Source organism: Artemia sp. Qi Xiang Cuo, chromosome 10, assembly GCF_049724085.1.
Source record: "Artemia sp. Qi Xiang Cuo chromosome 10, ASM4972408v1, whole genome shotgun sequence".
NCBI lineage: Eukaryota > Metazoa > Arthropoda > Branchiopoda > Anostraca > Artemiidae > Artemia > Artemia sp. Qi Xiang Cuo.
In genome coordinates, this window is record NC_142803.1 from 27468328 (window position 1) to 27492157 (window position 23830).

Here is a 23830-nt window from a genome sequence, read left to right on the forward strand (position 1 = left end):
TTAGAGATCTTAATTTAATAAAAATCCATATGCTTTTAGTTGTAATGTTTCGCGAAATACTTATTTCTGGTAAAAGTTTATCAAACAGTGGCGAACTGTAAGGAAGTAGCGGCGTGGCTCAATAGTAGCCAAAACTAAAAAAAAACGGAATTTTGATATTAATATATATTAAATAAAAAAACAAGTTTTTTTTAAACTGAAAGTAAGGAGAGACATTAAAACTTAAAACGAACATAAGTCACTCCGTATATGAAAGGGGCTGTCCCCTCCTCAACGCCCCACTCTTTGCGCTAAAGTTTGACTCTTTCTCAAAACTCTACTTTTTAAAACAATAAAAAAAAAAAATAGTGTAAGCGTTGAGTAGAGCGGGGCGTTGAGAAGGGGGGAGACCCTTTCATATACGGAATAATTTCTGTTCCTTTTAAGTTTTAATGTCGCTCCTTATTTTCAGTTAAAAACAAAACTAGTTTTATTTTTTGGCACTGGTGCGTTATATGGACACATACCTAACCTAGGTACCTTTTACCCCCTTAAAACCCAAAAAAACAATCGTTGAAATATCGTAATTCATTGAGGAGCCACGGCTTTGCAGTTATTTATGTATAGCGGTGTCTTAAGAATAGCCTGTTTGACGGGTTTTTCGTGACTGGTCTCATTGTACAATAACAGTGTCCATATAACGCACCAGTATCTATTTTTTAAATTTAATTTCTGAGCGTTTTGAATTAATGCAGATTTTGAAGATTGTTCACCGTACATGAATAATTAAAACGAAGTTTGCATATTAATTTTACCTTTTTTAAAAAAAACTAATAATAGCCTTATAATAACCTAAAATTGATTTTTGTTTCAGTTATTCGGCACTCCCCCTCTATGGAAAATTTCAGATCTAGTGTTTGATCTCATTGGGAGACAAGGCAGAATGAGCTTGAATGCAATTACAACATCACTGATGAATATAGGCCTACTATTTGTAGGCAACATGGCAAATATTGTTGCACCAAGTAGAAAAAGAAAACTTTAGCGTAAAGAGCGATGTATCAAGGAGGGGGCGACTCCCCTGATATACGTAATAATTTCTGTTCATTTTAAGTCTTAATATCACTCCTTACTTTCAGCAGAAAAAACTTGTTTTTTCATTTAATTTCTGATCGCTTTTTTAAATAATGCTGGGAAATGCGACTCACCCTCTATGGAAAATTCCCTTTCCCCATGAAAAATTTCTCCATGGAAAGATCCTTCCACGTAACCTTCCCCCCTTCACCAGAAAAAATCCTCCCTGAAAACGTCTATATACTTCCCAATAGCCAATGCAATACAACGCAATGGGCGAAGTTCATAACTTGCAGCCCACCCCCGGGACTGTGGGTGGTTTACTCCTCCTCAAAGACACAGTTATTAGCCTTTTTGACTATGCTGAACAAAATAGCTAACTCAAAATTTTTATCGAGTGACTTTAGGGAAAAATGAGCATGAGAGGGGGGCTAGCTGCCCTCCGATAGAACTTTGAACTAGAACTTTGGATTTCCGATCAAATTAGCCCTCTCCCGGTCTTCTACGATCACCCCTGGAAACAACAAATAAACACGTATCCGCGATCTTTCTTCTGGCAAAAAATGCAAAATTCCACATTTTTGTACATAGGAGCTTGAAAACTCTACAGTACGGTTCTCTGGTATGCTGAGTCTGTGGTGTGATTTTCATTTAGATTACTTGATGTTTTGGGGGTGTTTGCCCCCCTTTTTAAAAATGGCAAATTTTCTCAGGCTCGTAACTTTTGATAGGTACCATGAAATTTGGTGAATTTTACATATTTTGAATAAATATCAAAATTCGATTCTTTTGATGTATCTCCTGTTATCTAGACCAGTGGTTCTTAAACAGGGGTACGTATAACCCTTGGGGGTACGCAACAATTTTTAGGGGGTGCGCGGCTGGCCAACAAAAAAATAAATAACGCTTTAACTCTAAAACTAGCAAATTTGTTTATATTTTAGCTATAGTTTACTTAGTACCGGTAACTGAGTAGGGGTACCTAAAATTTATTGTGGATAAAAAGGGTTACAGCGTCTAATTAAGTTGGAGAACCACTGATCTAGACTCTGTTTCATAGAGTTTCGGTCACTATTGAGCCACATCGTTCCTTACTTACAGTTCGTTACCACGAACTGTTTGATACATATCGAAAGAATCGGCTTATTACGCTGATTCGAAATAAATAAGAAACGCAATAAAAGATGAAACATACGTTGAATCTGTTGGTGTGATTTTCATTATGATTCCTTGAATTGTAGGGGTATTTCCCCCCTTTATCGAAAATCAGGCAAATTTTCTCTGGCTCGTAAGTTTTGATAGATAACACTAAACTTGAAGAATCTTATATATTTATAATCATCATAATAAGCTGATTCTTTTGATGTATCTATTATTTATATCAAGATTCTGTTTCCTAGAGTTTCGGTTACTATTGAGCCGAGTCACTCCTTACATACAGTTTACGTCTTACAGTTCGTTACCAGAAGCTGTTTGATCTAGAGGTGGTAAGTAATTATTTGAACATTTGTTTTTTGAAGAAAATGAAAATAGAACCTAAATAAAGTAAAATAGAAAATAGAACCTAAAATAAGATAAAATAGTGTATAAAATAGTAAAATAAGATAGTAAAATAGTAATAAAATAGTAAAATAAGATAAAATAGTAAAATAAGAAAATAGAACCTAAGTTAAAAGTAAACTGTATTTTAAAGATATATGTGAAGTAGAAAATAGCTTTTGATCACACAGGTTGTAAGAAGAAAAGTAATTAAGCAAACCCGTCCTGTTAGCCGAAAAAATATTATTTCCTCATGTAACTAATTACTCTTGTCTTACGTGAAACATTCATTAGTCTGGTGGAAAATTGTAATTAACTTGCGAATTAATTGATGTTTTGCATCGATAAGGCTATATACAGGAAATGATGTTTTTATTTTTATTATCGGAATGGATCTCAGCCTTATATGATACTAAATAATTAGTTTTGTGCACACACTAGTAAACGTATTAGGATTTTACTAGGTAAAAAAAATCATGATTTAATGCGCTAGGGCTGAAGCTTTTTTTTAACTTCTATTTTTGCGCTCAAGAAGTTTTTGGTGGTCGTGCCAAGGAGTTGAACAATTGCTTTGAAAGGTAGGCTACATATAGTTTCGGATTGAAGCCTAATTCTTGCTTCACCCCAGTGCTGTTGGTTCCCCCCCTTCTCCTCTGTATCTAGCCTAGACAACATGACCAAGCACAGAACCATTTAACATAAATTGCTGCGAGTGTCCACTACATAGCCCAGTAGAGACCTTGGATTGATCTTTCTTCTTGTCAGTGGCGGATTCAGGGGGGGGGCGAGGGGGCGCCCCCTAGCGTAGTCTAAAGTAGTGTAATTTACTTAATTAACTAAAGTTTGCGTTAATTAAACTTGCTCCTAACGCAAGTTTATCGGATCAACCTATTTTGCCCCCCCCCCTAAAATTTTTTTCGGATCAACCTATTTTGCGCCCCCCCCCCCTAAAAAAAATCCTGGATCCTTCCCTGCTTCTGGTTGGGAGTTTGGGCTTATAAACAATGATGAACAAAAATCCCAGGGTGTATTTTTTATCAGCAAAAATCATGCATTTCATATTGCTAGAGAAATTCAGATTCAAAGGATAAAACAGAGAAGTAATTAGAAATCAAAGTTATGAAAACTTGGAATATTCTAAATGAGCTACATTATTTTCTAAACCTTTGGATAAAAACTACACTATTGATATTTTTCCACTTTAAATAATGATAAATTATTCACATATTAGGCCTACATATTGCGAGAATCGGAGCACTAATGGAGAAAAGTTAGAAAATTTCATAGTAGCTCTAAGTTCAAACAGGTTCAGTTAAGGTGGATTTATTGAGGATAAATTTTTCTTCCCTTCTCCACATTTTTATTTTATTATCTTAATACCACAGGTTCTCTGAACTGCTGACCAAAGTATTCCATTTCGACATATTTTGGTTGCTTAATGTTATTTCACCCTTTGTTTATCACTAAGTATCTTTACTAATTTACATTTTGCATTATTTTTTCACTATCTAATTTACATTATCTTTACATTTTGTCCTTCATTTCAAAATTACGACAAGCTGGCGTAGTTCTGGCGCAGGTAAGACCTGGCATACACAAACAGAATTTCCTGGCAATACCGAACTGGCAATTTCCTATAATGCTGTTCCATGTTCCTGGTATATTGCTTGTCTGCTATCAAAAGATCTTGTTGGATGACAGGCATGTTGGTAAGCAGAAAACAAATTATAACATATACACTTTAGTTAGGACCGGAGTTAGAACGTAGTTAGTTAGGACTTTTCTGCCCCCTTCGCCCCACCACAAATTTGAGGCACCCTCTCCCTAAAAGAAAAAGAATCACTGGAAGTTTCAACTCGATCCCAGCGCCATGTCTGTGGATACGGCGCTCCCCTGCAGGGGAGAGGTTTATTGAAACCACCCCAGAAACCTTTGTCCGACTCATAAAAACTTAAAAAAAAATGCACTTAAAAGAAAATTTTAATGCGTTTTTTTTTAATTTTTTCACAGGCCCTAACCCCTTAAAAATCCCCCCCCCAAAGAAAAAAAATACTGGATCCACCCTTGAATATGAATATAATTAAACAATTCACGTTTTCCGAGGAAAAATGTGAAAATGGACATAACTCTCTATTCCAAGTAAGCAAGGAGTAGATTAAATAGACAAAGAAAAGAAAACTGAGAATGGGAGAGTGGCGGATCCAAGGGAGAGGCGAGGGGGGCGCGCGCCAAATTTGTCACCTGATATATACGGAAAAATTTATTTCTGATGGAAATAAACGCTGGAATAGGCAAACATGAAAAAACAAAACAAAAAAAGCTGGAATTTGCAGAATATACATAAAATTATACGAAAGAATAAAAATTACGTGACTTGGAGGGGTATTATGAGGGAGGGAGGGGCACAATTAAAGCCCCTTTCCCGTCGTAGGCAGCTGTCACCAAAAAACAGATTTTCATTTATTCTAAAGTTTTTCAACTTTCTTTTCAGTTAAAACATTGTTAATTATTGTATTTATGTGTCTCTTGCATTTTGACTTTCGGCACAAATTCAGCCTTTACTCTTCTATGAATGTTCTATAATTTCGCTCCAAAAAAATATTAGATATTTTAATAAATAAATGCTCCATCTGAGGCTGTATCCAGGAGGTTAGGCGGGTTTGAAGCCCCCCCCCCAAAAAAAAAATGTTTGTCCGACTCGTAAAAATGTAACAAAATAAGAATATAAGCATACTTTTGATGCGTTTTATAAGTTTTTTTTTGTAGAACCCCCATCCGCCAACCCGAAATTTTTTTTTGTAAGCCCCCCCCCCCCGAAAAAATCCTGGATACGGCCCTGGCTCCATCATAGTCTTGGAGATTGATCATAAGAACACATTTCCAAAGAATTTGTCAACGTTATCTTATATCTTTTTAACACTCACACGACATCTGATTAACGATACCATGAAATAATGGCTCATTTGGCAGTCTAGTTGTTATGACTCGCAGCAAGATATGACACTTTTTATCAATTAGAATTTCTTAGATACCGAGGCCCAGAATTTTCCGACCTAATAATTTTTACCGACTTCCATTTAGTCAATCAACTTTAACAAATGTGATGATCCGACCATGAGAATCAATAATAAATAAAAATTTAATTTCAAAAACGATGATTGGGTTAGCCAAGGGTAGTTGTCTATTATATAAGACACACTCGAGAACTAAAGTTTGGTTAATGCTAATGATTTCTTTTCATTAGCTTGGTTAATAATGAACTTTTCTTTGTTTTTGAGACAGTCAGCCGACGCCGTAGCTCCCAATTTAATAATTCAAAAACCTTCACAATTTTGCTAATAAAGTATTCTATTTTCACCGTATATTAATGTCACCAAACTTCATTTCCCGAGTGTGTTTTATATAATAGACAAGTACCTAGCCAAGTTCCATTAATGACACACAATCGACTCTATATGTCTGCTAAAAGTGGTAAAACTTACCTTGAAGCATCGACCTAACTAAATCCGAGATTAACAGGAATTACAATGGAGAGAGAAGCCTAAGTTAAAAAGGAATTAAAAATTACTAATAATAAAATAAATGTCCTTCCACTACCCCCTGAAACCCTCATGGTGAATAGTTTTGACTTTTTGATTGCTTAAAACAATGAATTTTTAAAGAATTTTCTTTTGTGATAATCAAACAGTTCGTGGTAACGAACTGTAAGTGAGTAGCGATCGGCTCAATAGTGACCGAAGCTCTAAAAAATGGAATTTTAATATCAGTCGATACATCAAAAGAATGAGCTTATTGACATGTTACGCATCAAAAGTTACAAGCCTGAGAAAATTTGCCTGATTTTTCAAATAGGGAGGAAATACCCCCTAAAATTCCAGGAATCTTAATGAAAATCGCGTTATCATATTCATCGTACCAGAGAACCCTATCACAACATAAGGATATATTACTTTTACTGTGCCTACTGTAGAAGTTTCAAGCTCCTATATGCAAAAATATGGAACTCTGCTATTTTTGCCAGAAGACAGATCACGGATCCGTCTCTATTTTTTTATTTTTATTTTTTTTTGCCGAGGGGTGATCGTATTCAAATAATGGTCCTAGAAGATCGGTAGAGGGTGGACTCGAACAGAAATTAAAATTTCTAGTGCCTTTTTCAAGTGACCAAAAAGATTAGAGGGAACGCCGCCTACCACGGCCATTCCCCCCCAAAAAAAAACTATCTGATAAAAATTTTGAGATGCCCATGTTGTTCAGTATAGTTGAAAGATCAAATAACTATGTCTTTTGGTGTAAAATACCCCCCCCCCCCTCGGTTCGTGGGGAGAGACCTGTAAGTTATGAAATTTGTCCATTGTTTACGTATGGTATTTGTTATTGAGAAGTATTCAGACATTTTTCGGTGGGGGGTCATGGTTGGGGTGTATTTCTATGCGGAGAATTTATCTTGGAGAGAGAAATTTCCGAAGGGGGGGATTTTCTAGGGGAAATGTTACACTTGGGGGATTTTACAAAATTATTATACGGAGTTCTTCTTAATTGTTTTACATTCTCTTTGCCAAATTTTTTCATATGGAGGTGTTCCGGTGGATTTATCCGGGGCTATTTTCCACGTTTTTTGATTTCCGGGAAACAGTTTCCACGGAAGGGGGCATTTCTGGAGTGATCGGGAAACCTATTAGAGATTAGCCTATTTTCCGCACGTTTTGATCTCCGGGAAATAACTTCCGCGGAAGGGGGGATTTCTGGAGTGATGGAGAAACCTATTAGAGATTAAAGTCTTATTCAAATGAAAGAATGCTAAGGAGAATTTTTCAGGCTGAACCATCCGTAAGTAATTTTAAAGGGAGGGAGGATTCTCAGCGAAGATGGAACTGTCTGGAGGGAATTTGGTGGATGGGGGGGGGGGGGGTTCACTTTACGTTGTATGAAATTTACACGGAGGAGTTTTCCGTGATGGGGGGGGATATATTTCATAGAAGGTGAGCCAGATTTACAGGCATTATATGAAAAACAATCAGAAATTAATTTTTTTTTAAACTGAAAATAAGGAACAGCATTAAAACTCAAAAGGAAGAGAAATCACTCCATATATGAAGGGCTGCCCCCTCCTCAATACTTTCCTCTTTACACTAAAGTTTGACTGTTTGTCCCAATTTTTTTTAGAACGGCTACTGGAAAGACGGGGGCCGTTTATTTAGAATAGGAAGTTTTTTTTTTTTAAGTGCTAACAGCTTTAGTGTAAAAAAGAGGAGGCAACCCTCCTCCGCATATATGGAATAAATCTGCCAAAATTAATATACAAATTTTGTTTTAATTTTTCATATACGGTGAGCCGAATTCGAGCCCGCATTCGAGAATGCACGTAGAAAATGTTCAGAAGTTAATTAAAAAAAAAACAGTTTTCTCAACTGAAAGTAAGGAGCGACATTAAAAATTAAAACGGACAGAAGTTATTCCGTATATGAAATGGAGTGTCACCTCCTCGCTCTTTATGCTAAAGTTTGACTTGTTGTCACAACTCTACTTTTCAAAACAATAAAAACTTTATCGTAAAGAACGAGGCGTTGAGGAGGGGACAGCCCCTTTCATACATGGAATAATTTCTGCTCGTTTAAGTTTTAATATTTTGCTCCTTACTTTTAGTTAAAAAAACCTGTTTTTTTATTAAAATAAAACAATGCAATACTTCACTAACTAGTAAAATTATACCGAGAAAAGTGTCCTGGTATTAGTTAGGCCTATGTTGTAGCGATGAATTTATTTTAGCCACTTTGGTAGAACACAAATTCTCCCCCTCCCCCAAAGTGTTTGTCCAACTCGTAAAAACGTAAAAAAACTCATAACAGCAAATTTTTTATGTGTTTTTAAGTTTTCATTGCCCCCCTCCTCCGAAAAAATAATCCTTTTCGAATAAAATCCTGGATACGGCCCTGGTCATAATTTATTTCTTCGGATTGGAAACATAAACTTAGGAATTTTGATAAAAATAATTTTGTAAAGGAATTCTGGCAAATTCCCCTAGTGTATAATTTCCCCTGACAAATTCACCCCCTATAAACTTCCCTCCCCATGAAAAATTTCCGCGTGGAAAACCCCCCAGCAGAAAATTCGTCCCCACTCCCACTCAAAAATGTATGCATACTTCCCAAGAATAACTACTATGCGTAAACAATAGGCAGATCAAACAGTTCGTGGTAACGAACTGTAAGTAAGGAGCGACCCGGCTCAATAGTAACCAAAACTCTAAAAACGGAATATTGATACCAATAGATACATAAAAAAAATGAGATTTTTATGCTGATTTCAAATATATAAGTTCCATGAAGTTTAGTCTTATCCATTCAAACTTACGAGCCTAAGAAAATTTGCTTTATTTTCGAAAAAAGGGAGAATCAACCCCCTAAAAGTCATAGAACTTTAATGAAAATCACACCATCAGATTAAGCGTATCCAAGAACCCTGTTATAGAAGTTTCAAGCGCCTATCTGCAAAAATGTGGAATTTGTTTTTTTTTGCCAGAAGAAATATCATGGATGCTTGTTTATTTTATTTTTTTTTTCCCAGGGGTGATCGTATCGATCCAGTAGTCCTAGAATATCGTGAGAGGGCTCATTCGAATGGAGATAGAAAGTTCTAGTGCCCTTCTTATGTGACCAAAAAAATTGCAGGGTAGCTTGGCCCCCTCCCACACTCTTTTTTTCCCAAAGCCACCCACTCAAAGTTACGAGAAACCCATTTAGTACAGTATAGCCAAAAGTCCGTTAAATACGTCTTTGAGGATGACTTGATTCCCCACAGTTCCTGGGGAAAGGGCTGCAAGTTATAAACTTTGCCCATTGTTTACATATATAATTTTTGGTTATTAGGAAGTATACAGGCGTTTTCAGGAGGAATTTTTTCTGGATGGAGGGAGGGGGGTCGGAGTAGGGGTTACGGGGGAGAACCTTTCCAGGGAGGATGTTTCCTGGTGGGAAGGGACATTCCTATGAAGGGGGCGCCGGATTTCCCAGCATTATTTAAAAAACAATCAGAAATTAAGTAAAAAAAACAAGTTTTTAAATTGAAAGAAAGAAGCAACATTAAAACTTAAAACGAACAGAAATTATTATATATATGAGGGGGTTCACCCTCTAGTCAATACCTCGCTATTTACACTAAATTCTCTTAGTACTTTCAAAAGATCTATCTATTCTAATTAACCGGCCTTTGTGATTAAAGGGTTTGTGATTCGAACAAAATTCGAACTTAGCGTAAAGAGCGAGGTATTGACTAAGAAGTGAACTCCCTAATATACGTAATAAAAACATACGAATATAGAAACTTGTTACGTAAGTTAATTCGTAAGTTACGTCAGAACAAAATTCCGAGAAAGCCATTTAGCCAAAAAAGGAAAATTAATATGCGAATTTCGTTTTAATGATTGATGCACGGTGAGCCAAATTCAAAGCTACATTAATTCAAAAACGTTCAGAAATTAAATAAGAAAAACAAAATTTTAAATGAAAGTAAGGAGCGACATTAAAACTTAAAACGAACAGAAATTATTCCGTAAATTATTCACAGAAAATCCATAAACAGAAAATCCATAAATTCCGTAAATTATTCCTTGCAGATAGGAGCTTGAAACCTCTACGATAGAGTTCTCTGATAACCTGAATCTGATGGTATGATTTTCATTAAGATTCTATGAATTTTACGGGGTATTTCCCTTTGTTCGAAAATCATGCAAATTTTTTCAGGCTCGTAGCCTTTGATAGGCGAAACTAACTTAATGAAACTTGTATATTTTAAATCAGCATAATAGGCCGATTCTTTTGACATACCTATTGGTACCCATATTCCATTTTCAAAGTTTCGGTTAATATTGAGCCTGACCGCTCCTTACTTACAATTCGTTACCACAAACTGTTTGATTTGCATTTCTACGACAAGATGACGAGTTATAATTCTCGCATTTTTAGTACTATGAAGGTTGAATAGAAGAAAAAAGACTAACCTCTTCTAAAGCGCCTGGCTCTTTTTTCTGCAACATCTTTTAGAATACCAGATGTTTCATTGAACTCCCAATCGCTCCTGGAGACCCCATCTTTCACCTACAATCCAGAAGATAATTACATTAAAATGAGATACGACCCACAACGGCGTCAATTCACAAAAAATTATGGGGGGGATATCTTTTTTAAATAGGAATAACTTTTCTATTCAATTTTTCCAGTAAAATACAAGAAAAGATACATTTTTAATGAAAAAAACAAAACAAAAAAGAGCATTTTTCAAAACCAAGGGGTTGGGGGTTGGAAATATAGTATAGAGGGATTTAAAATACCCCCTCTCCCCTACAACTGATAACAGTAGTATTGTATTAATACGTCCGAGCTGGCCTGTAGGCTATCATTCCGACCGGGCCCATTGGCTATCGTTCCGGGCGGGCCCATATCCCAAATTGTTACTGGAAACATCGAGTCTGTCGAGCATCTGGTATTGTCGTTATCACTTCTGGGGGGAGAAAGAATTTTCTTGGAATCAGTATTATCTGAGTTTTGTTTGCCAAGTATGTTTTTCAATAATAGAGGTGAGTTTGAAGTGACAGTATGTCTAATGAGGGAAGTTTTGATATGGATTCTAATAAATAATTGGATGAGATCTTCTTGTGCTCCAATACTATCGAGCCGATTACTGATTATTCACTACTGACAATTGATAATGACTACCAACAGGACAGGTATCATTATTGCAATGTAATGAACCTGTAGAGATCGGTTTTCCATTACCGAGCTTGCGCATGAGTTTGGGCTCCCACATTCCCATCCAGGGCTCTAAGATCCCTACCAGACCCTCTTGGCTCTATTTCAGGGCCCCATACCCCCCTCCAGTGCCCCATCCCCCTACCCAAGTTTTTCCCCCTCATCAACATTTTTTTCGTCAACATTTGAGTTGAGTTTTTTCCATATCTTAAAATCACATTAGATATACTTATAGCAAAACAAAACACTTTTGATATTTTAAAAGTATAAAGAAAGGACGATATAAATATGTCAGTTGTGATTTTTTCTATTAGAAAAATATTGTTTGTAGTGACGTTTATTTTACTTAGTTTTTTCAGACAGGAATTTTTCAGCTTTTTTGCACGTCTTAAAATGCCATTATTAAACATGAAATACTAGATACGGTATACTAGAGTCTCAAATAAGTAAATTAGGTTTTATCAAAGTCTGAGAAAGATGAATCGGATTCTTTTTAGAGTTAGAGACATATGAAGTGGGAATTCATCAAGATTCAATAAAAAACAGACACTACTAACAACTCAAAAGTGGTATACTAGAGTCTGAAATAGATGAATTTGGTCTTTAACAAAGGCTGGGAGAGATGGAACGGATTCTTTTTAGAGTTAAAGACAATTGAAATGGGGATTTATCAAGATTCGGTCAAACGAAGACACTAATATCAGGTCACAAGTGGTATACTAGGGTCTGAAATAGGTGAATTACGTTTTTACCTAACTCTGAGAAAGATGAATCGAATTCTTTTTAGAGTTAGAGACATATGAAGTTAGAATTTATCAAGATTCGGTCAAACACAGACACTACTATCACATCAAAAGTGGTATACTACAGTCCGAAATAGATGAATTAGGTTTTATCATAGTCTGAGAGAGATGAATTGAATTCTTTAGAGTTAGAGACATATGAAGTGGGATTTTTTCAAGATTCAGTCAAACACAGAAACTACTATCAGCTCACAAGTGGTATACTAGAGTCTGAGATAGATTAATTAGGTTTCTTACCAACGTCTGAGAGACATGAATCGACTTTTTTTTAATTTATAGACATATTAGAAAGATAATGTCTATACGAAATTATAGACATTATTAAGATTCAGTCAAAAAGAAACGCTACTATCCGATCAGACGTTGTACAATAGAATCTGAAAAAGATTAATTAGGTTTTACCAAAGTCCGAGAAAGATGAATCGGATTCCTTTTAGAGTTGGATACATATGAAGTGGGAATTTATCAAATTCAGTCATACACAGACACTACTATAACCTCAACAGTGGTATACTAGAGTCTGAAATAGATGAATTAGGCTTTTACGAAATTCAGGAAGAGATGAATTGAATCCTTTTTAGAGTTAGAGGCGTGTGAAGTGGGAATTTATCCAGATTCAGTCAAATGCAGACAATACTGTCAGCTCACAACTGGTATAATAGAGTCTGAAATAGCTGAATTAGGTTTAAGACCATTGTCTCGGAGAGATGAATCGAATTCTTTTTAGAGTTAGAGACATATGAAGTAGGAATTTATCAAGATTCAGTCAAAAAGAGAAACTACTATCAGATCAAAAGTGGCACACTATAATATGATATAGATTAATTAGGTTTTACCAAAGTCCGAGAAAGATGAATGGGATTCCTTTCAGAGTTAGATACATGTGAAGTGGGAACTTATCAAATTCAGTCAAACACAGACACTACTATAACCTCAGCGGTGGTATACTAGAGTCTGAAATAGATGAATTAGGCTTTTAACAAATTCTGGAAAAGATGAATCGGATCCTTTTTAGAGTTAGAGGCGTGTGAAGTGGGAATTTATCCAGATTCAGTCAAATGCAGACAATACTGTCAGCTCACAACTGGTATAATAGAGTCTGAAATAGCTGAATTAGGTTTAAGACCATTGTCTCGGAGAGATGAATCGAATTCTTTTTAGAGTTAGAGACATATGAAGTAGGAATTTATCAAGATTCAGTCAAATAGAGATTTAGAGACATATGAAGTGAGAATTTATCAAGATTCAGTCAAAAAGAGAACCTACTATCAGATCAAAAGTGGCACACTAGAATCTGAAATAGATTAATTAGGTTTTACCAAAGTCTCAGAAAGATGAATCGGATTCCTTTCAGAGTTAGATACATGTGAAGTGGGAACTTATCAAATTCAGTCAAACACAGACACTACTATAACCTTAACGGTGGTATACTAGAGTCTGAAATAGATGAATTAGGCTTTTACCAAATTCTTCGAAAAGATGAATCGGATCCTTTTTAGAGTTAGAGGCATATGAATTGGGAATTTATCCAGATTCAGTCAAATACAGCCAATACTATCAGCTCACAACTGGTATACTAGAGTCTGAAATAGATAAATTAGCTTTTAGACCACAATCTGAGAAAGATAAATCGGATTCTTATTAGAATTAGAGACATATGAAGTGAGAATTTATCAAGACTTAGTCAAACACAGACACGGGCGTAGGCAGAATATTGTCTAGGGGGGGCAGTCGATAGTGTGATGGAGGGTCTTTTATCAACTGCTTTTCCAACCATCTGCTTTTTCAGCCATATCTAATGTAAATTTGAAGGTCTGGGGGGGAGCAACTGCCCCCTCCCTAAGCCCATGAACACAGACACTACTATCACATCAAAAATGTTATACTAGAGTATGAAATAGATGCACTAGATTTTTACCGTAGTATGAGAGAGATGAATTGAATTTTTTTTAGAGTTAGAGACATATGAAATCGGAATTTGTCAAGATTCAGTCAAACACAGACACTAATATCAGCTCACAAGCGGTATATTAGAGTCTGAAATAATCGAATTGGGCTTTACCATAGTCTGAGATAGATGAATCGGATTCTTTTTAGAGTTGGAGAAATATGAAGTGAGAATTATGAAGATTCAGTCAAACACAGACACTACTATCAGCTCACAAGCGGTATACTAGAATCTGACATAGGGTGAATTAGGTTTTACCAAAGTCTGAGAGATATGAATCGGGTTATTTTTTATAATTAGAGACACATGAACTAGGAATTTATCAGTAAGTTTTTGCCAAAGTCTGAGAGAGATGAATCGAGTTCTTCTTAGAGTTAGAAATATATGAGGTGGGAATTTATCAATATTCAGTCAAGCGAAAACACTTCTATCAGCTCACAAGGGGTATACTATAGTCGGAAATACATGAATCAGATTTTTTTTTTAGAGTTTGAGACATATGAAGTGGGAATTTATCAAGATCCAGTCAAAAGCAGACATACCTATCAGCTCACAAGTTATATACTAGAGTCTGAAATGGATGAGTTAGGTTTTTGCCAATTGAATTCAAAAATGAATGAATTCAAAAATGAATTCTTTTTATAGTTAGAAACATATGAAGATGGAATTTATCGACATTCAGTCAAACACAGACCCAACTATCAGCTCACATGTGGTATACTAGAGTCTAAAATAGATGAATTAGGTTTTTGCCGTAGTCTGAGCAAGATGAATCGAATTCTTTTAAGATTTAGACACATATGAATTGGGAATTTATCAAGATTCAGTTAAACACAGACACTACGATCAGCTCGCAAGTGGTATACTAGAGTCTGAAATAGGTCAATCAGACTTTTATCATAGTCTGAGAGATGAATCAAATTCTTTTTAGAGTTAGAGACACATGAAGTAGAAATTTATCTAAATTCAGTGAAAACAGACACTACTATCAGCTCAAAAGTGGTATACTAGAGGCTGAAATAGTTGAATTAGGTTTTTTGCCAAAGTCTAGGAGCGAGATGAATCGTTTTTTTAGAGTTAGAGACATATGAAGGTGGAACACAAAACTGATGGCAGTAAAACTGATTTTGTACCTGCACCCCGGGTGCCTGCAGCGAACATACAACCGAAACTTTCTTTTCAAGTAACTTCGTTCAAGTTAGATTCATCTAGGCTCACTTAGCACGGCGCGTCACGTTAAGAGAACCTAAATCAAAGTTCCAAAGAAAAAACTAAGTAAAAAAACATAATTATAAACATTATTTTTCAAATAGAAAATAAATCACAATTGCCATATTTATACCATCCTCATTTTATACTTTCAAAATATCACAGGTGATTTTTTTGCTATAAGTATATTTAATGTGATTTTAAGACATGGGAAAATGTTGGAAAATTCATTTAAAAATGGGGGGGGGAAAACTTGGATGCGGGATGGGACCCTGGACGAGGGAATGGGGCCCTGGTAAGGGACTAGGGACCGTGAAGTAGAGACATAGGGCCCTGATGGGGGACTCGGGGCCCTGGGTAGGAATGTAGGGGTCCAAACTCATGCGCAAGTCCTGTAAAGGAAAACCGATGCGCACATGGCCATTACATCACGATAATGATGTCTGCCCTGTTGTAGTCATAATCAATAGTCAATAATCAATAATCGGATCAATACCAGTAGAGAACAAAAAGATTACATCCAGTTGTTTATTAGAATCCATATCAAAACTTCGTTTATTAGACATAATGTTAATTAAAACTCACTTCTATTATTGAACCACATACTTGGCAAACAAACTCAGATAATAACGTTTCCAAGAATTTTCCTTCTCCCCCCAGAAGTGACAACGTAATGCCAGATGCTCGACAAACTTGATGTCTCCAATAGTATATTGGGATATGAACCCGCTTGGAATGATAGCCCCTGGGCCCGATCGGTCGTATTAATACAATATTACTGAAGCCACTGATAATGAAGTAGATTTTATTTAACAGAAAAAGAACAAACTTCAAATAATAACCATAGTTTATTTTTCTTACGTTATAGTTGAATAATGTATTCGAAAATAATCAAATGCATTCAGACTATTAGCATATATTAGAAGGAAAATATACATTGGAAAATTGTGAGCACTATCGTTATTATCACACAATCTTAAGATTTTTTGGCAAGAAAAGAATAAAAGCGTATTGATGACGAGTCCAGACGTCTTTATGATTTTCGAAGCACATTTAGGATTGTAATGAAAACTGTTATTCATAAGATGATATGTAGTATGTAATGAAAACACTTTTCATAAGAAAAGAACTGTTGTGATTTCTTATTAAAATTGTTATTCACAAGATGTTATGTTATGTAATGAAACATGTAATGAAAATAGTAATGAAATGTTATTTAATGAATACAGTTTTCATAAAAAAAGAACTGTTGTTCTTTCTTATGAAAAATGTTATTTACTTTCATCAGCCCAATTCATAAAAAAGAACATTTGAACTGTTTGTGTTTGAGTTTTCTGTCTGTACTTGAGCTGTTTGTGTTTGAGTTTTCTGTTTGTGTTTGAGCAGTTTGTGTTTGACTTTTCTGTTTGTGTTTGAGTTTTCTGTTTGTGATTGATCTGTTTGTGTTTGAGTTTTCTGTTTGTGTTTGAGCTGTTTGTGTATAATCTGTTTGAGGACCCTTCTCTGCTAAATAAGATTCAAGAGGTTCAAGCAAACTGAAGCTCAGTCGGGTTTTAAGATTTTTAATAATATTTCCAAAAGTCTGTTTTAAAGATATCTCCAAAATTAGAGTAATAGCGCCTTGAACCCTCTCCCAACCACCTCCAATCAAATTCTACCACTGTCTGCACCAGTCTAAATATCTAGAAAATTACAATGTGATTCAAAACTGATTTCTTTTGAATTTTCGTAGCTATGTAATTGGGTTCTCCCCCCCATGTTAGGTAGGGCTTTGGTAAGATCTCCTTACCGAAGGTCATGTCCCGGGAAATAACCCAATTACGGAACTTATTTGTTGACAAGCATGATACGCAACTGGGTTTTCCCCGGAAATGACCTTCAGTCTTATCAAAGTACTACCTAACAATTTACTGATAAAGCATCAACCCTTGGTAAAAATTAATATATAAATATAATTAATACTGATAAAAACTAAATTAATCTATTATTAAAATTTTTAATTAATCCACCAATTAATCTTAGTATAATTTAAATCGAATAACAACTTAGCATTGAATAATTAATTTTTTAACTAGTTCACTAACTGATTAATCAATTAAATTAATTAATTAATAAAAGATAAAAGTTCCTAAAAGTGCGTAGCTGGAGTCACAATCCTACATTCAGAAATGAAAGAAACCAGAGCTTTCTTGAAACTCCAGGAGAAAATCTACCAGGCTACAATCTACCAGGCTATAATCTACCAAAACTCCAGGTAATCTACCGAGGCCTTTATTAGTCGGAATCATGATTAGTTTATTTTTATAATTCCGCTACCCTATTCTTACATTTCCAAGAAAGTGCTTAAAATTTATCATTGAAATAATAGCACATAATAGCCTTGAAGTGGATATATTTGGACATGCATCAGTTCAAAAATCCAGGATTAGTATTTTTACTTACTCGTATAGTAAAATAAGCTTTTTGACCGCCATATATGTTTCTAGCTTCTATGGAATATGTTCCAGAGTCAGAAGATAGTATTTTCTTTACTATCAAAGTATACAGGTCTCCCTCATTATCCATCAGTGTTCTAGGTGATGAAATCAAATCTCTTGATCCTTTTGACCAGGTAACTGAAAAAAGGATTAACAAATAAATAAAAATAACAGAATAAATAAATAAAGGAATTAAAGAAAAGTGAGATGGTATTTCAAACTCTTTTTTCAAACAAAACGAAAAAAACTTCATTTTTTTCACGCTAAGAATATTTAAAATGCTTTTCTTAGGAAAAATGGCGGCTTAAATGCCCTGTTGTCTATTCTATTGTCTATTTCGTCTCGTGTTTCGTCAATAATCCGTCTTCACAATCAACACATGTAAATTATTTAAATAAAACTTTATATTTCATAACAAACAATTAGAAGAGGATCTGAGGATGGTTTTGGGACATGTATCACCTCCCTCCAAACGGCTAAAAGTTGCACTAGTTACAGGTATGAAGGGGTGAGAATAATAGGGGGAGCCAAAGTTTCGTTGGTTCTCTATAGCCAATATTCTTTATTCTCTATATACCTATACCTTGTCTTATTTAATTATAATTAGTATCAGTAGCTCAGATCGATTATTGATAAAGGGGATGATGACGCATTTATTTCCCAAAAAGACACATAAATGTGTCATATTCGAGCACAAATGAAGGAGAGAAATAACGAAAAAACGAAAGCACAACAGAAACCTAAAATGCACTGAGAACAAAACAACAATGAATTTAAGAGTTTCGACATAATTTAAAAGTGCCGCTATAAAAAACTAAATAATTTGCTATTTTAATTGTAAATCATGGCTTCAAAAATTGATATTTGCGACTCCAAAAGTACTTCTTTATCTGCTGATCAGCTACTACAAAATTTTGAAGTGAAAAACTTAAAAACAATTCGTTTAATTTCCTCGTTGACTCCATAAGCGAGAAGAAGTGATGCTCATCAATAGATAACTTAAATATTTTAAACAATCCGGATATTCTTTGGGGGGGGCACAAAAACGCATCAGTAATTCGTTTCACTTGCGTTTTTACTACCCGGACAAAATGTCGGATGGAGGATGTTCAAACCCTGAAACCCCCACCCCCTGAACACGATCTTGATTTTAAAGTACCACGCATTCCATATATGGTCAAAATCAATTCCAGTAGATTCCAAAACACATTCCATAGCAGATTCCAAAATTAGATTGATATGAAATCTAACAAAAGGGTGGCAATTTTTTCCAAATTTAAATGATTTATTACGTTGGATCAGCCTTTATTCTGCTTTTGGTTTTCAAGGCATCATTTGATTTCCAGTTTTTGCGTACAGAGACCTGTCGCATGGTCACCTGGGTGGTACAGGACGATATCTATGACCAATGTTTACTTACAAGGCGCAGGGGTTCATTTTCAGAGGGAGGAGGCTCAGCTAAACAAACAATCTTTATATAAGCCATCCAGGAACGTTTTCAGCTACCTTTCATTTTAAAACAGCTGTCAATTATGCGTAACGGAGCATCGTTGAGTCGGACTGTAGATTTAGCTTTTGCTCAAATTAATTTATAAATGTCGTAAAGTCAGAGTGTAGGTAATACTTCGCAATAAAGCTTTTAAAACAGTTCGTGATTTCAAACTGTAAGTAAGGAGCGACCCGGCTCAATAGTAACCAAAATTCTAGAAAACAGAATTTTGATACCAATAAATATGTCAAAAGAACTGGATTCTTATGCTGATTTCAAACATATAGGTTTCATTAAATCTAGTGTTATCCATCAAAGATTACAAGCCTGAGAAAATTTGCCTGATTTTTCAAAAAGGACCAAACATCCTTTAAAAGTCGTCTAATCTTAACGAAAATCTCACCATCAAATTCAGCGTATCAGTGGAGCCTACTGTAGAGATTTCGAGCTCCTATCTGCAAAAACATGGAATTTTGAATTTTTTCCCAGAAGTATCATCACGGATGCGTGTTTATTCTATTGTTATTCTTTTCCCCAGGGGTGGTTGTATCAACCCAGTAGGCCTAGAATGCTGGGAGAGGGCTCACTCTAACGGAAATGAAAAGTTTTAGTGCCTTTTTAAGTGAACAATAAAATTGGAGGGCAACTAGGCCCCCTCCCACATCAATTTCAAAGTCCGATAAAAATTTTGGGATAGGCATTTTGCTCAGTATAGTTGAAATACCCTATAACTATGCCTTTGGAGATAAAGAGACGCCCCACAGTCCCTGGGGAGAGGTCTTTAAGTTATAAAATTTGCCCATTGTTTACGTATAGTGTTTGTTATTGGGAAGTATTCATACATTTTCCAGGTGGGGAGAGGATGACAAATTTCCTACTGGGCGAATTTTACACGAGGGGAGTTTTTTCTGACGAAGGAAGTTTCCAGGGGTTGAACTTTTCAGGGGGAATTTTATACTGGGGGAGTTTGCCAGAATTCCTATATGAAATTTCTTATATGTCTTGCTTTCTCTTTACCGACTCAATTTTACGCGTGGAAATGTTAAGGGTAATTGTCCAGGGTGAATTTTTACCAGGATTGATTTTTCCAGAGAATATTTCCGGGGGGTAGGGGGATTCTTTGGTGGAGGTGGAGCAGGATATTGCTTAAAAAACGATCAGAAATTAAATAAAAAACAAGTTTTTTCAACTGAAAGTAAGGAGCAGCATTTAAACTTAAATCGAACAGAAATTACTACGTATATGAGGAGGTTTCCCCTCCTCAACACCTCGCTCTTTACGCTAAAGTTTAAATTGTGTCCCAATTGTTTTAGAACGACTCCTGAAACATAAGGGTCCTTTAATTAGAACGATAAGTAACTTTTTTTTAAAGTGCCGAAAAACTGTAGCATGAAGAGCGAAATATTGCGGAGGGGTAACGCCCCTCATATACACAATAATTTCTGTTCTTTTTAAGTTCTCATGCTGCTCCTTACTTTCAGTCGGAAAAACTTGTTTTTATTTAATTAGGGGAAGAATGTTATCTTTCTGTAGTGATCGAGTACACACTGTACATTCTATAGTGTAGAGTAATTATTAACGAAATTCAAATCACTTCTAAGAGTTGCATTTTGTTCTCCATGCGAAAATTACATTAGCATTAATTTACAGTATGCAAGTACAATTAGCTTAAAATAGGGTAATATGTGAAATTCGTCATTGATAACAACACAAATAGTTGTGGGCTTTCAATTTATTTTACAGTAGCGAAAAATAGGTGAATTTCCAGCGTGATTAATGCTAAACTGAATGTTAAAATTTGTTCGTCTTTATTTCTTAGTTTCAAGGCCCGCCTTTCTAAACACTGCAACCAATAATGTAACTTTACCCTACGAAACAGCATAAGTTGGCATTTAGAGGAGCAAGATAAACTGTGATTTTTACCTTTGGGTCTAGGAGATCCTGCAACTTTGCATTGGACAACCAAATCTTCTTCCCGTATTGCAATAATTAATGCTTCTGGTTTTTCAAGAATAGCGCCAGCAACACCAGTGTCATCTTCATTTTCAAAAGCTGGAACTTTGGATAACCTTAAATTTAACTCTCCCACAGTCCTAACAGTACCCCAGCAATTTGAAAGCCGACATGAGTAAGTGCCTAAAAATAATTTTCTTATAATAATCAAAGTAAAGAAGAAAAATAAGAAGAAGGAAAAAGAAAACTGAAGAGGATTGTCTAACTATTCATTTAGTTGGGTATCAACCCTGGTGCAGTACAGTGAATTGATTTTTTGCTCGACAATACGGGTCTTGGGGTTCTTTTCTAGGAGCCTCAACGTATGGCGAAAGGCTTGTTACCTGTCCCCATATAAAATTATTTAAAAAAAATAAAAGTTGCACTAAGGGAAGTAAAGAGCGAAGTTGAAACTTAAAACAGATAAAAATTATTACTTCACAGCCTATCTAATGTATGTCAATAAAACTAGTACAAATAAACCAACTAATTATGTTTCTAAGATTATAGAAAGTTAGCGTTTTACTGAAACTCAAATGCCAAGCAGAAAAACAGGAATATTGATTTTGGAGTCAAAAGTGAGTACGTAGCCTGACAACAATCTAGAAAGCTTTTTATAGTCTTAAACCAGTTGTTATAGCAGTATCATTCAGTATACAATTAAAATTGTCTTAAAAACACAAGCATAAATTTAGATATATTTTTCATAGCCACTGTCATTGAAGAGCATACAGAAAAATTGGATTGATTTATCAGGTAACATTTTGGTCTCGCCAGCTATAATACCAATAGAGAGCAATATACAATCTTGAATTGTAAGAAATACGCTTTAGTATTGCTCAAAATGAAGATCAAATAAGACATAATATGAACTCTGGAAATCCGATTATTTCTCTCTATACAAGAGTGAATTTCAAGTTATGATACAAATTCTAAAGTAGTCTTATAGTCCTATGTCCTAATACTATCAATATGGCTTTACTCCAAACTTGTCTACAAACTAATCATGATGTAATCTTTTCAGAACCAAAACAAGAGCCAGTCATTGAACTGAGCCATTGTGCAGAAGTGATTTTAAATTAAACGAAAAAAAAAATAATAAAGCAACAATTCAAAAATGCCTTATTTTTATTCTGTAAAAAGTGTCCTTAATCGGTTTACACCAAAACTCCTATATTATGTTGTGTTTTCAGTAAAGCGCTAGTTTTCTATAGTCCTAGAAACATGGGGAAACATAATTAGTTGATTTATTTGTACTACTTTTATTGATATATATAAGATAGGCTATGAAGTAATAATTTTTGTCCGTTTTAAGTTTCAACTTCATTCTTTACGTCCCTTAGAAAAACTTTTTTTAAATTAATATTTGCCCGTTTTAAATTTAAATTTAATGTAGAACAAACACTGCCATGATCTATTTTGTTTCAATGGGAGGAATCCCCCTCCCCCCTTTTCATATAAATTTCCCCCAGAAACTTTCTTTCCCATGGAAAACTCTTCTCGTGGAAAATCCCCCGTACAATAATCCCACCCTAGAAAATGTCCAAATATTTCCCAATAACAAATATTAGGCTATATATGTAAAAGTAAGTAAAGTAAAGAATACGGCATTGGACTTTACAGTCCCTACCGGCGGTGCTGATCTTCGTTTCTGGGCCTTTCAGCCAGGAAGTGCAATGGGAGGTTGGGGGCCAACCATCTTGTGCTTTCGCACACCCTTCCTGCTTACCTTCCCCTTATTTCTCCAGGTACCCATTCAGAGCTGGGTCGACTGTGGCTGAGCTTACAGAGTCAAACCACTAACCCTCGTCCCAAACCAAATAATTGGGTACCCTAGGATTCGAGTAGAGATGGGGGTGTTACTCGTGACCCCACACCATATATGGGCATAGAGTCATTAGGGAGAACACGTGGTTAATGGGGTCAATGACCTAAATTGATTGCGTAATCAAAGTGTGTCAACAACAACAACATCGACCTTGACATTCGCTGAGAGCGTGCACTTACAATAACAACATCGACCTTGCAACACCTGTGCTGTTGACCTCAATTGAATCACCTATCGTGAATCAATAATTCCCCTTAGAAACAACAAATTAATTCCCCTTTCTTGACAGATCAATCAACCAATGACATCATCTGTCAGACTTTAAAAATTTTCGCCTAGAAACGATTCTCCAGGAATAGATCCAAGTCATTAATGTCATTGCCTCGGAAACAACTCTTTTGATCGAACTCCAAAGGATATTAATAGCCAAAGGCCATGGAAACAATTCTCCAAGAAACATCTTAGCGATGAATTGTTTTAGCGCGGGAATCAGGTTTCTTATTAATTTGAAATGCATTAGCGCAGAGATGCCAAAAACAAAAGGAACACGCTGAAATTACGTTTAGGGATTATTTGGGCGAAACTGTTTTAGACAGGTTATGGAACTATTTCGGCGAAACAGTTAGAGACATTTTAAAAGATGATTTTTGAAGAGATTTTAGAAGAGAATTTAATGGTGAAACTCTGTGGTCGTTATAATACACAAGTTTCATTTGAACAGTGTTGTGAGGTCCTCTAACCCAAC

The 23830-nt window shown here is 35.4% G+C and overlaps 1 protein-coding gene across 1 annotated transcript in view; it reads right to left on the reverse strand.

Annotated features, from left to right (window-relative positions):
- The window catches only part of LOC148947627 (myosin light chain kinase, smooth muscle-like), a 335162-nt gene that overhangs the window by 292036 nt on the left and 19296 nt on the right, over positions 1–23830 (reverse strand). The window contains exons 5-7 of the mRNA XM_089095960.1: positions 21189–21401; positions 17742–17914; positions 10592–10688 (exon numbers count right to left, since the gene is read on the reverse strand). Coding sequence (XP_088952086.1) covers positions 10592–10688; positions 17742–17914; positions 21189–21401 — 483 coding nt within the window. The remainder of the gene's footprint in view (positions 1–10591; positions 10689–17741; positions 17915–21188; positions 21402–23830) is intronic.